Source organism: Coffea eugenioides, unplaced genomic scaffold, assembly GCF_003713205.1.
Source record: "Coffea eugenioides isolate CCC68of unplaced genomic scaffold, Ceug_1.0 ScVebR1_1521;HRSCAF=2384, whole genome shotgun sequence".
Lineage (NCBI taxonomy): Eukaryota > Viridiplantae > Streptophyta > Magnoliopsida > Gentianales > Rubiaceae > Coffea > Coffea eugenioides.
Genome location: NW_020861932.1, coordinates 20,156 through 35,057, shown reverse-complemented (window position 1 = coordinate 35,057; position 14,902 = coordinate 20,156). Strand labels below are relative to the sequence as shown.

The window sequence follows — 14,902 nt, the reverse complement described above, 5'->3', positions numbered from 1 at the left end:
AGCAATTCCAAGCGAAAATAGTCCGACCAGTACCACTGGTGGAATTCACCAATTGAGAAAATAAACTTCAATCGTCAACAACATTAACTATTGAGCAACCCAGGCAGCACCAATTAGTTATTAAGAGAATGGGGGACAAGTTCCAATTACCTCCACCTTGGACGACAACCAAATGAAAGGGGACAGCAGCGGGTGGCGTGCGGCGACTGTGGAGACCGAGCTGAAGCCGAAGGTGGAGCGCTGGTGGACTGGGCAGCGGTGGAAGAAAATAGCCGCGGCGGGCGACCTCAGCAGAGAGGCGGCGCGCAGCGGGCGGCGGCAATCGCGGCGAGCTCAACCCGGGTTCCGTGAGGTGAGAGCGTACGCAACGAGGTGAGGGTTGCTGCTGCGGAGGTGGCGTGGGGTTGAGCGAGGGAGATGGGCGCGGAGCTGTGGTGGCGCTGCTTGCTGGGCAGAGGTGCGCGAGCTCCAGCAGCGGTGAGGGTGGCGTCACGCGATGGTGGTCGTCGCTGGTGCGAGGGGAGAGAAGAGATGGTCGCTGCTGTGAAGTGGAAAGGCGGAGTGCGCGGCGCAGCCGGCTGCGACGCGCAGCCATGGTGGCGTGCGGGCTTCGGCCGACGCAGAAGGAACAGGGGAGAAGGAAGAAAGAAAGAAGAAGAAAGAAAGAAAGAAAAAGAAAAGAAAAGAAAAAAAAAGAAAAAGAAGGAAAAAGAAAAAAAAAATTTATTTTTTTTTTTTTTGGGTAAAACTGAGCTACGGTGAAAAAGGGGGAAAAAAAAATCTCTTTTTTTTTTTTTTTTTTGGTGGAAAATTTTTTTTCATATATCATTTCTTTTTTTTTTATTATTGACAAAATTTATTTTTGAAATTCAAAATAGTGATTAACAAGAAATCAATAATCGTTCTTGAGTTTTTTTGAATACTTACCTTTGACGCGGGCACGTCAAGAGGGCAAGAGGGCTTTCGGACGACGTGACGCGGGCGCGTCAAGAGGGCAGGAGAGCTCTCAGAAAGTTTCTGATCGTGAGCTTCCTGCACATCACCACGCGGGGTCATGAGGGCAAGAGAGCTCAGAAGTTTCTGATCGTGAGCTTCTGCACGTCAACGCGGGGCGCGTCAGGGCACCTACAAATCAGCAAACGAAAAATTAACACCCAAAATCAGTCAAATTCAAGGAAAACAGATTTAAACTATGACACGAAACCAACAAACAATTAAAAGAAACAATTGGGTTGCCTCCCAATGAGCGCCTTTCTTTACTGTCTTTGGCTAGACATTATCACGTTTTGGTCATGGCGGATAAAATCGTGTGGCTCGTCTTAATGCTTCATCCTCTATATAGTCCTGATAACCCTCGTAAATAGAATAATCCTTGAGCATACGAGCCACGGGCTTCCATGGACTAGTGAATGGCGCCAAACGAGTCGATGATAATTTGTATTCTCCATTCACTTCTCCCTCACTTGCATTTATTGGTTCAAGATATCTCGCCACCGCCACTCTTAATTTATTCCTGTCATGAAATTCAAAATTGTCTGGTATAATAAAGTCAATTTCGTTAACAGGAATTGAAGAGTAAGAGTCAGGAGAATATTGATGAAGGAGTGGAGGAGTTGTCACCGCATTTGGAGATTGTTCACAGGATTCTTTCAAGTGAATGGGTTGCGGTTGGGGTTCCATTTCTTCCTTTTTGGCTTCTTTTTCAACTGCATCTGTAGATTCCTCATTTTGACACTCTTGCATCTCCTCACCACTAGTCAAGCAAATTGCACTCTCATTTTCTTCTAGATCAACAATGGTTTCCGAGGGCAATTCTTCCATTTGAGAAGCCAATCGATTCATTCTGGATGTCAATAGAGATAGTTGATCTGCCAGATAACTCATTGCATCCTCTATCATCTCATTCCTCATTTGTGTCTCCTGTTGGAATCGGTATGTATTAATAAATAATTCACCCAATTCCTGAAAAGACATACCTGACATGGACGATGGTTGTTGAGACTCTTGCTGTTGGAAATCCATTGGCTCGGTCGCATAATCAAAATTGGAATTATCCCACCATTCTTGATCATACCCGTTTGAATAAGGGTCATACTGCGTTTGATATTGGGGTGAAAAATCTCCAAAAGTATCAAGTGGAGAACTTAGAGTATCTTGAAATACGGGGCATGTGTCAGTTGAATAACCTGAGTCAAAATAAGTTTCACAATTTGCAACAACCCATTGATCATTAGGAAAAACATGAGTCTCAAAACCCCATTCAGAAACAAAGTCCAGTCTATCATCAAAATATGGAATGTTAGCAGCCATAAAAAAAAAATAAGAGAAAAATAAATTAAAAAAAATGAAAACAAAATAAACTCAAAAAGAAACAAATTAATCTGGCACCAGTCCCCGGCAACGGCGCCAAAAATTGACAGGTTGTCGAAGCCTGTGCAATAATAAAACCTGCTCAAACTAAAAGTAATTTCTGTAGATAGCAGTAAGCAGGGTCGAATCCACAGGGACTGGGAGTAATTGTTCCTTTCCAAATTCACAGTGACAAAGGGGGTGTTTTATATCAGGAGTGACAATTTAAACAATTTAACTAAAAGTAAAAAAATAAAATAGCCAACTAGAAATTAAATAACAAATTACTAAAATCTAATGAGTGATAATTAAGGATCTAGCCAAGGAATAACTTCAGCAATGGTTCACCTAATTGATCATCGATAAGCAAAGGCAATTCCAATTATTTACTAATAAATAGGTTATAACTGCCAAACAAGCGATGACAGTCAACCCCTCCTTACTGTGTCGATGATTAAGGTAAACCCGTTAATCACTGCTCTAATTGAGAAATAATCCTAGGTACGCCCATAGAATTTAATTCCCCAATTGCCTTACGTATTAGAGGAGCCCTATTCTAATCAAATAACGCACTACCAGGGTTATTTTAGATTAGCCCGCGTATTCCCCTGACACAAGCCTAATCGTGCCAGTTGTCACTATTTCAGGACAATTAAACAATTACGGATTTAATGCCTTAATTGACAATAGGTTACCAAATCAATTAATTATCCGGATCCAAGACAATCAATTAATTAAATAATCATAAGCATAGCAATCAAGGAATATGTGAATACCAATAAATAAAAGAAAAAGATTAAATTAAATCGATCTCACAATTTTTAGGCGAACCAGAGCCTTCGTTGCTCCTTGACTAGAATTGGAAAATTAGTTCATACTTGATAAACAAAATCCACATGGAATAAAAGCAAAATCTGCGGCCATCGTTCTTGCTCGCGCGAATTCAACTCGGCCGAAGGAATAAGGAAAATCGAGAAACTACGGAGAGTGATTCAATCTCTCAATTGCCGTTGACATGTCAAAGGAAAAGCTACTATAAAGCTAACAAGAAAAGTCAACAAAAGCCACATTGGCTGCTGAAATCCGTGAGGCAACTACTACTAAGAAGCCCAAGAAAAGTCAAAGGAAACAATTCCTTGATATTCCTGCCATGCGCAGGAGCTCCTTGGTCAAAAGTCCAAAAGGAAAAGCAAATCTCATGCTAAGCTTCAGCTCCCTCCTGTGCGGCGGCCTCCTTCCGGAGAGGAAGAAGAAGACTCCCGACTCCAGCCCTTCGTTCCTTTTTTTAATGTTTTTGTCTTCGGCAATTACTAAAATGGGCACAAGTTTGCCTTTGCCAACAATGCCCCTGGGATAAGCTCTGTGCCTTAGACTCTTTTTCTGTTAAATTGGCACTTATTATCATATTTTCGTTCTACTCCCTGAAATAAATGCAAAATATCAAAAGTGAGTAGAATCTAGCAATTAATCCACAATAGGTCAGATAATAGGGAAAATTAATAATAAAATAAATGATAAAATTGCAACCTATCATATTTAAATCAAGTATCACGTTGATAAAGCATTTAAATCAAGTATCATGTTCAATCATATACTTGGAAGCACTCACCAAAGACTTAGTACTTGTCAAAATCACGCTCAGGTACAATTCCTTGGATGGAGTCCAATCTGCGATAAAATACCATTTAACAGTTTAAAACCAATTTGGGTTCAAAATATAGAAGCTTCCCTTCAAGAAAGTCAAGTAAATGAAACTCATTTAAGAAGTATTCATTTTGTTTATCACACCCTAGAAAACTCATGCTCACTCTTTTAATTTTGGTAAAGAAGCGATTAAAACTTTTAAGTTCGTAAAGTGGTCTAAAAGATGTGGAAAACATATTTCGAGTGGTCGCTACTTTCGATTTTTAAAGGGGACGAGTTTTGGGCAAATTTCAGCTTATATACCTCTTACTAAAGAAAACTCGAATACCATAAACAATCGAAGTTCGCTTCAACCTCGAGTCATCGCTCAAGTCTCGAGTTCACTCGCCTAATTCTCAAGCGAAAATTTGGGCGGCATATCCTTTGTATTTATCTATTTTCCCATCCAAGTACAACTTGGATTAACAAGCCAACAAACCTCCATTCCAATCACAAGTGATAACCAACAACATACATCTATTCAAGGCCTCAAAACCAACCAAACAAACCAACTAATAAACTTATCACCATGGATGTCAAAGCTGGAAACTAGTTTAAAGAAGAAATTATAAGTGGCAGATTTATCATCCTTCGATGTTTTGGTCATAACTGTAGCTAGGTATATCAGATCGAGATAAATTTTATGGTGTTTCGAAGCTAAGATAGAGATCTATCTTTCCTATGAGACATTGACACCCAGTTCTCTCATTTTCAGGGTAAAAAATGGATGGTCAGAAGCACATGAAAAAAATAGGTCAGGAAAATTAGAGTTTTTGTGCAGTCAGGAGTACTCTGGCCAAATCATAAGCTAAATTGATCCAATTGATCTGAAATTTTGTAGGTAGAAAGTTAGCTCAAATCCCTATAACTTTTATGTTTTTTCCAAAAGTTGATTCAGTCTAAAACATGGAGAAATTCGCAGCCCAAATTGATTCCAAAAACAGGGCAGAACTGACATTCACCACCAAATGTTGGAAATTCAACTTTCAACTCTAAAAAGTAACAATCAAGTCATTAGTCACTTCACCAATTTCATATCTAAGCTCAATAACATCATTTACTAGGTAAACAACAATAATCAAAACTGAAAAATGCAAACCCTAGCTAAAAATTTCACTATACCAACAAAAACTAGAAAATCATCCCTAGTATGCCAAGACTCAAAACTTGTATACCATATTTAGTAAGATTAAGAAAGAGAAAGGGAGTGGATCATCTTATACCTTCCAATACTTGTTGCTAAGTGAAGAACCAAACTACCACAAGTTTCTTTCTCCAAAAACTCTCCACCAAAGTTCCTCATCCTACTTCAAAATCAAATTTTATGGATTGATTTGCAAGGTTGAGGTAAAAACTCAAGGATCAAGCAAAGTTGTTATGGTGGAAATGGAGTTTTCCCTCTTCCTTCTCTTGAAGGGAGGTTCGGCGAAGAGGAACAAAGAATGAAGGGATTTTTAGTCCAAAGTTCCAAGATAAAGACCAAAGAAGTATTGGTCAAAAGTTGCATAGATGTTCAACACTTGGCACCACCAAAATTTCTCTTGTTTTTGGTTTCTTTTCCTCTTGTTTTTAGGTCAAATATTTCGGCTGCTTGAAGGGTTAATTAGGGGCTGATCAGATGAAATAAAACCAAGAGGATTAGGGCAAGAAAGTAGTGGTCAAGTGGGGTGTTCGATCGGTAGCAAACGGTGCACGTCGGTTCATGCCGATTTTCCTTAACTCTCGCGTACTTATGTTTTAACTTGTGATTCACTAACTTATTATTAGCACTTATAATCACACACTTCCTCTTACTTAATACTTGCTCTTATCCACCAAATTTAATACACACACCTCACCAAGTGATCACCCTACCAAAATACGCGAAAACCCTAGTTTACCCTAACTATAAAAGAAAAGGTAAAACTCTTAATTCTATTATTTATTACAACTATTGAGGGAGTAAATGAGTAGTAAAGATATTATAAAATAATTTAATCAAAATAAGAGGGAATTTTAAGAAAATATGAGCAAATTTTCTAGTAGTCACACTTGGCACAAGAGTTGGGACCGTTAATAGTCCCACACCCCATTCCCCCAACTAAGTGCCAAACCTTGTGGGCTTAAGTAAGGGATGGAAGTTATACCACAAATCGCTAGAATCGTGTAGAAGATACTAGAATCTTGTGGGATGTTCTAGGCTATTCAAGAGTCATGTGAAATAGTCTAGAACACTTTTGGATAAGAGTAAACCTTGTAGATAAGGTTGAATCTTGTGGATAAGCATGAGACTTGTGTAGAAGTCTCTAGAGTCCAAGTGTCCATAAGTGTGTAGAGATTTCTAGAGATGTGTAGTGTTTTGACTTGCCTATAAATAGGCCAAGCCCCTTGCCATTTGTAACAACCTTTGTACAAGAAGCTTTGTGTAATATAAACTTTCCTCTGCCACTTAAAACTTCTATCTTGGCCTCCTACTCTTACGCTTTCGCATACTTGGGTTTAGGCTAAACTAGCCAACCGTTCATAGCTTAAGTCTTGAACGGTACTAGTGTCGCATGGGGTGTTGGCTTGTAGGAAAACAAGCGACCCGTGACAATAATAACCCCATAAGGTTGAAAACCAATTGAACACATTTTCTAAAACGAATCCAAGGCCTCATCAGCCATACTTTTCCTGACAGAGGTACCATTCATCTAGATCCAAGACACCACATCTCTCACATTACTCTCAAGGGAAACTGTTTTTGCATTTGCAACTGCCTTTTCTCTCTCTAATGTATCAATGCATTCCTAACTATCATATCATCCACAAAACTCACTTTCCAAATCTTACAATGCATTAATAATCCTATTTCAGTTCCACTCACAATCCTACAACCTTTCAACAAAAAAAATCTTTTCTTATCCATTTCGACATCTTGGATAATCATTTTATTGAGAAAGAACAAAGCCATTTCAGGACATAGGGAATTGGCATAACACTTTGCTTCGCTTTACCGATTGAGTATCAAAAACATTCACAAAATAATCCAACTTGTAAAACTACATTAAACCAAAACCATGTCGCGGGTCTACATAGAAACTACCGTAAAAACACATCAAAACCATGTCTCAAGTCTACATAGAAACTACTGTAAAGACACATCAAATTATCTAGGCTCCATCATCCATCACTCAAAGGACCTGCGTATTAATGTAAAAATGACTATACGACAAAAATAAAAGATGACAGAGGCAACGACCATTATACACAACATCGCAATCAGGTAATATAAAACTCCAATATAGTGCAGAGCATCAGCGATGTGATCCCATGGCTTCCGTCACCATTGGCGCTACCCACGCATGCATCAATTGTAGAGCCACTCTACCATCAAATCCAGGATCAGGAGAAATTTTCAAGTTGATGATGAATTTTAAAAGTTTCTACAAAAGGGATGTTTTAAGAGTAGAATTCCACCAAAGGGTCACAAATGCGAACTGAATGAGTTTTGCATTTGTTGAATGTGGTGGTCTAATGAATTTTCAATTCGCAAATGAAAAAAAAAAGAATTACTTCATATCTCACATTTGGGAAATGCGAGGTCAAGCTCAGTAACCTCATATTTGTCAAGTGCAAGGTAATGGACCTAGCATAGGGAGCCTTTTATTTTTCAATTCAAGGCTCATGCATTTCTTTTCTTTTCTTTTTTTTTTTGCAAAACTAAATAGGCCTTTTTTTTAGTGTGAATTTTGTTTTTTGTTTTGTAAAATTATGGAGGGTGAATTTGTAAGTTATTAAGTGATTGCCAAAAAAATCCATTGATATTGAATTTTACATTAAAACCATAGTGACTGATTATTGATGTAATCAAGGGTAAATCATTATTTTAGCATTTGCTAAGGAAGTACTTCAGCGAGACTAGAGCAAGAATATCCTATGTCTCTTCTGCCCAAATTAATTAAATATTAATCTTATAAAATTCAGGAATAGGTTTTACAAGAATAGATAAACGTTTGCTTGATTGTTACTATTACCAATTTACCGCTAGCAAACATCCCAGGCAGGAGAGACCTTTTTTCTGCCTCCTTTTTTTCCCTCTTGTGGAAAAGTAACAGGCAATTATTGTAACAAGCTTACCTAAATAATTTTTTGTATAATAATATTATTGCATTGATGGAAATAATATTTAGTCAGTCGAGGAAAGCAAAGCACTTTGAGTCATGTTCACGAATTAAAGGCAATACATCAGATGGCATCATAAACAAACTTACACACCTAAATACGCAACTAAGATTTAAAAGTGCACTTTAAGTTGAATTTATATATATGACCTGTTTATGGTTGGGCAAGAGAAATTTTTCAAATAAGAAACCAACATATTGATCAATTTTAGATTATGGTGGAAAGAAACAGGGACATGTGAGAAGGGTAAGCAGAATAATTATAAGAGAAAAAAAATTAGAGGAAGAAGTAAAAGTTGAGCAATGAGTACCTGAATTCTGGCATTAGAATCAGAATATATTCATGCTGGAAGGTTGGATGACTCAACGGATTTCATCTGAAGCCACATGACTTATTTTATCATAACCTGGTCCTTGTTCACCATTCACCACTTCAACTCTGTTTATGAATTCTCTGGGCATGGTGAGAAGTTTTAATTCTTTTAGGATAGTCAAAGATTTTAATCCATCTGGAATCATTTCCAACTTCTAACAATGCCTAATCTGTAAACTTGAGAGCTTCGGCATGGCCCCTTCATCCACCTTCCGTTTGTCTAAGCTCCTTAAAGAATCAAGTTCAAGAACTTTGAGTAGCGGAAATCCCATTGCGTGGCATGTCATTTCTTTCCCCTCAAAACAGGCTTCATGCAAACCTAGTTTTTGCAATTGGAAAGTGTCTCAAGCATTCTCATCGGATCCTCCTCAACTCCAGACCCATGCAACTCTAACTTACTGAGGCAAGGGGGAGGAAGCAAGTGAGATGGTTGGTAAACTGGTAACTGCTTGCATAAAGTACCCCAAATCTCTATTTCATGAATGTTCTTGCTGAACAACACTCATTCAAGAAAAGCCATACCTTTCTGCCTGTTGGAGTTGATCCCAAAATCATGAACCTTGATGGTAAGTGAGCTGACGCGGAGGTGGTTCAAGTTTGATAAATGGTTGATGAATTGCTCCAGGTCTTCAAGGTTCTCATGGACAATATCTTTCAAGGCTCTAAGAATATTGGTCAGTTTGGATAAATCTCTAGGGAGGCAGAATCTGCTGTGAAATGATCCAAGTATCTCTAGGGACATGCCCAACCCATCTAACCGCAGCTTACGGTTGGAGTGACAGTAGGGAAGGTAGAGATGCATTAAACGTCCCAACTTCCACAGCACATCGGGGATTGTTGAACATTCACTATCACTTAAATCAAGGGTTTCTACGTACTTTAGATTGCCCAAGGAATATGGCAAGGTCAAATCAGTACAACCTCTCAAACTCAAGCATCTCAAGTGGATAAGATTGCGTATGAATTGCATGAGTGATCTTGAATAAAAGCTTTGGGAGGCGATATTGGAGTTTTCAACAACCAAAATTCTAAGCATCTTCAAATTGTTAACTTGGGACATTATTCTCTTCCCTGGAAATTGTTTTTGTTGTCTCCATTCATTGGTTCACACACAAATGAACGAATATGCTTTGTTTGATCTTTGTGCAGGGGAATATATACTTTTGTGCATAAAACAGCAGATCGGAAGAAAAATCTCGAAGAACTCGGTGATAGTGGAGTTGTTCGTGAATCTGGAAGGAAATGGTTTTAAGACTAAAAGAAATGAATGGAGCACCACCACCAGATTACTGTATGTGATTTTTATCTCAGGTAGCATTATGCATGCAACTAATTTATGCTTATATTGTAAGAATGTGATGATCAAAGGTGATATTTTCACTTAGGAGACAATATTTTCACTTAGGAGACAAAGAATGTCTTCAATTTTGGATTTTTAAGTAATCTGGTAAAGCTATAAAAAAAACAGAGAAGTATTATTTCCTTTTCAATAAAAAAACTTGTCTACCATTTAATGTGGTTCCGTATGTCTCTCTGGTGTGGGTTGTCATGGTAGACAATGTTGGTTTGAATGAGATTTCGTAACATGCTTTTGTGGTGCTTTTGTGTCTGTAAGTCTCCCTGCTTTTATATGGCAGGGGGTGTATTATTGAAGTGTCTTGAAGCAGATTGAGTGCAAATTACCTGTGAGTGATAAGTCATGATATATATGAATTCAAGTTCTGTGATTTTGTATTTGTTAAATGATAATGGTTTTAATCTCATGTTTTAGATTGAAGGTGTTGGCCCCACTGCTAAGAAGACAACAAGAAGAGCAGTGAAAAAAGCTGTACAGTTTTCTTATAACTTCAATTTGATTTTATATTCTTACCAACATAACAACTGCACATACTCATTACTTGTACTACTGTTGTGTAGGGAAAAGGCACTAGGCGTGTAGGAAAGAAAGGGACTTCATCACAAAATAGTCAACAAGCTACTGAGAGTTGCTTAATTTCTTCTGCCCCTGTTGCTAAACCTAACTTACATGAGATTTTTGGAATTGAGGATCCACATATGGCACATATCAGCCAACTAGTTGCTCCCATTGCTTCTGCACCATTTAGAATTAGGGATGTTCACATTCATGTCCAACTCCCCAAGACCAATGAATGTGGTGACTAGTCTAATGTTCAAGGAAAAGCAAAAGTGAAGTAATTATGTATTTCATTTGTTGATGATCAGACTTAGTACTTCTTTTGCTATGTTGGAAGTAATGCAGATGTTGTAATTCTGCTTGTTTTATACTTCTTTTGTCATCTTGTGTGATGATGTCAAGAATGTATATTTTGTAAGGGAGAATTGGAGGTCCCTTTTATGGGAGAAATCTGATTACTATTGCTGGTTTTATGGGAGAATTGTTGCAGTTTCCTTCATTACTTCAGTTGTGAACATCTTGGCATCATTGTGTTTTACAAGGATAATTTGTAAATTTGCTTATATTGCAAAATGCTGCTGTCAAACTTACACCTGTGTTGCTGGATGATGCAAAGGTGTAGTTGAGATTTCATTTTCTCTTGGGATTACAGGAACATCAGCAATGGCTGTGGCTGATGTTTGTTTTTGTTTCTTTTTCCTTTTTTGGGGTGAATTTCTTTGGTACAGTGTACAGAAAAGCTTGTTGCAGTTTCCTTTTTTTGGGTGAATTTCGGACGGCCATCATATGTTTTTAGATTACAAATCTGTTTTTGAAGTTCAACTATCTAAATTTTTACAGGGATAATTTCCAAATAATGTATTCATTTGGCCTCTAAATGCCTTACAGTAGCATTGAATACATTACTGATATCTTCCTAGCAATACAATACATCCCAACCTACACATTCACCCATTGCTGATTACTAGTAGCCTGTCATAATCTGCTAAAACAAACAACAACAGCAATAGATCTTAGTTTCTGGCCTTTTACACTAGCAAAACAAACAACAACAATAGTGCCAACAACACAATTGCAGAGACTAATTTCCTTTCCCTTGCTCTTAGTTTTTTAATTGTGTCATCCTTGGCATTCATGCTCCGCAACAAACCAGGTATCAAAGCAGTGGATCTTTGGCACATTATCGGATCATACCACTCGAAATAGTTGCAACCATTTTCATCTCTTTTGCCCTTCACGGTCAAAAAAATATTGCTTCAGAAAAAAAACTAAAATTCAGAATCTAAAGCAAGAATTTGAGATAGCCCATACCTTCTCCATGCCGCAGCTGAAATACCTTCTTCCAGGGTTGTTATGTGTCCAAAAGGTCATCATCATTGCTTGTAACTTACAGTGACAAAGCTTTTTTGGTATCATTACAAGATACGACTAGATGTGAAGACAAGGCAAATCTGCGAACAGATGACGAAATCCGAAGCTCAAGCACTTCAATCCCAATCTGTGCAAGTCTTTGTCACTTCTCGGTAATTGAATTGGCTACAAGGGTGTTATCTTCAGTTGGGGAAGAATACAGAGCATGACAAAAAGAAAGACAGGGATAGATTGGGTTTTGTTTTGTTAATCAAAAATTTTACCAATTGCTTAATTATATAGTAGACTAATACTAATTAATATAATTAACTCCATTTGCTAATTGAGTTTTGTCTTTGTTAATTAGGAATGGGGGCACCAGAAAGCAGGAAATAGCTTTTAATGTGTTTTCCCGCTTAAAAAAATGGAAAAAGGATTTTAAGTACGGGCACATGCTCTCACGTGACTTATTTCCATCAAAAAATGATGAAAACCCGTCAATTGTCCACTTTTGGGTAAAATTGAATAGATTGGGGACTACATTTGTTATGTGCAATCGATTGGGGACTAGTTTCACGCGTTGGTAATCAATTGGGGACCAAAACTCCAATTCTCCCTAAAAAATAACCTCAAAAAACACCAAAAACACAAAAATTAACCTAAGAAAAACCTCATTTACAGTAACAATTTTTCACATATATTGTTATAGTAAAATATTTCAAAAATACCCTAAAAAACAGCCAATCCAAATGGAGAACTAATTGTTTACCATGCCTCATTTAGTAAATGTTTATGGCTTTAATTTACTCTATAAAAAAGCCTCAAAGCCTTTATGAATAGTAATGAGCAGCATTTATGGGCTCGCTATACCGTTATTGCGTCGAACGTTTGGGCTATTTCCATCATTTTGCAGCTGTTAGTAGTGGTGTTGCAGACATGAAGCCCACCAGCCTCTGCTTCTTTTTCTTCTCCGCAAACTCATCATCAAAAATCTCTTATTGATCTCCAATATTACATCCTCCTGTTTATCCTCCTAGCTCCCTCAGTTTGGATCTCGGCTTTTCCTTTCCCTTATCTGTAGGCTGGATTTGCCGGCCTACCTTAAGTTTATCGCCAGAACACTGCAAATTTTTGTCGGCCTTTCCTCTATCATCTTTACAGCTGACTGCCTCTGAAGCTCTCAATTTGATTGGCAAAGCACGACAACTGGACGGATCACAATTCCTTATTTCGCTACTTGATTAGTGTTCTGATTTTTTTTGTGACTTTAAAATTTTGGTTTCATGTTTTGTGAAGCTGACATAGTCTAAACAAGTCCATAGAAAACCAAGTAGGAACCATTAAAACCAAAGTATTACGCATGTACTTTCTCAAATACTCGTGAGAATTTTAGCAAGGATTTGCATAATTTCTGGAAATAAAGAATAGGAACCATTTGCAGAATTTCAGAAATTACCGATGCTGCTAAGTTGGTTACGTTACCAATTAAGGTGCTGTTCGGCAGATTTTATTGCTTTTTTTTGAAAATTTTGAGGCCTCCCTGCCCGATGGATTCTACTGTAGTTGCGCATAGCAGAAGTTCACAAGAAAACAAATCAGTTGTTAAGTAAAGCTGTAAGCAACCCAATCACTATGTTCTCCAATGGCATCCTCTTAAATTGATAGATTAAGTGTATATTCTTTCTTATTTATACACACTTAGTCTTTTGATTTTCAGTAAGTCAATAACCATGCCAGAGTAGTGAGCAAAACTGGGAAATGGGGCCTCACAAGTTCTATTTTTCATAAGTTGGTGTAAATTAACAGTTTACTTTCAATTTATATCAAATTGCCCTTAACTTACACTAAATGATAATAATCAACTTACATCAAAGTGTACGTAATTTACACAAAATAATAACAAATTAACATACATTGAATTGCACCTTATTTACATTAAACTAGACATGATTCACACCGAAATCCTACTAATTTATACCAAAGGTCAACTTGTACAAAATGGTAGGAAACGCAAATTGTGAGGCCCCGGATCCGCAAAACTATATGCTCACACTCCATCCTAGGAGATGATCCAGATCCTAAGGTTACTGGAACTCTGGAGGTAGCTTGGTAAACTCCAAATCTGAATCTGTGGATTGGGATGATTAGTTGGGGATATCTCTGTTAAAGTTGTTTGAAAATAAACCTGGATGAAGCAATGCCTAAGTACAGCCTATGGACTTGGTAAGAAATTAATGAGCCGAATAATAATATAAGTTTCCTTTCACTCTTAGTATCTAAGGCGCTCCAAAATATATTTTTAGGTCCACCAATATTAGTTATTGGTTATTGTTAATCATTACAAGCCCTTCACCTCTGCTTCCTATGTCAAGAAGGCTTAGAATATATGCCAACAATTGAAAAGATTCACAAGTTTTGCATTAATTACCTGAGTTGGTGTTTCGACCTTCCAGCAGTATCTAGAAATTTTTCCTTCAATTAAGTTACAAAATTTTTACTCCAATCAAGTATCAACAGTTTCTCAAAGTTATTAGGTTATGTGGAATTCAAAATTACAGATTAACACTTTTGTTGGGTGTTCCAAATTCCTGAACAATTTTGGATGGACAAATTCTGATTTACAGGTAAAAGTGAAGGTTGATGATACTCTGAGATATATTGGTAGAAGTTCTACTTGCATGGCTTGCTTCTTATTGCTTGATTATTATATTGGTGGAAGTTCTACTTGCATGCCTTGTGGTGAAGTACATCGTAAAGGTACTTTCTATGTGCAGGTTACTATTCATATCTCATTCCATTTAAGTAAGTTTGTCATCTAGTGGTTAATTTACATGTCCGTCTCAATGGCCATGACTAGCCTTAGTTTATCTACTATTTCAAAGTCTATGAAGGTGGATTAGTGAATTATGAATTTCATAGGGATCAATCAAGTCTTGCATCACCTTATGTTGATTAAATTATGTTGGTATTCATTGCAGAAAAATATGTCAAATAAGGTTATTATACAGGCTAGGAAATTAATTGCAAGTGTTTATCTTGTATTGATTTGTTGGTTGTGGCACTAAACAATGCAAATGCATCTCTTGTAAA

The 14,902-nt window shown here is 37.4% G+C and overlaps 1 protein-coding gene across 1 annotated transcript; it reads right to left on the bottom strand.

The window, feature by feature from the left end:
• Window positions 1-8,537: 8,537 nt before the first annotated feature.
• On the bottom strand, window positions 8,538-9,607 carry LOC113755489 (probable disease resistance protein At1g58390). Its single transcript, XM_027299492.1, has 2 exons — window positions 9,070-9,607; window positions 8,538-8,683 (listed from the first exon to the last, which is right to left on the bottom strand). The coding sequence occupies exons 1-2, from the start codon at window positions 9,605-9,607 to the stop codon at window positions 8,538-8,540; spliced, it is 684 nt and encodes a 227-aa protein (XP_027155293.1).
• Between the last annotated feature and the right edge of the window lie 5,295 nt (window positions 9,608-14,902).

Coding starts and splice junctions, on each gene's coding strand:
- LOC113755489 (XM_027299492.1), bottom strand. CDS start 9,607: ATGTCCCAAGTTAACAATTTGAAGATGCTTAGAATTTTGGTTGTTGAA. Junction 8,684..9,069: donor CAACTCCAACAGGCAGAAAG/GTATGGCTTTTC, acceptor AAATGATTCCAG/ATGGATTAAAATCTTTGACT.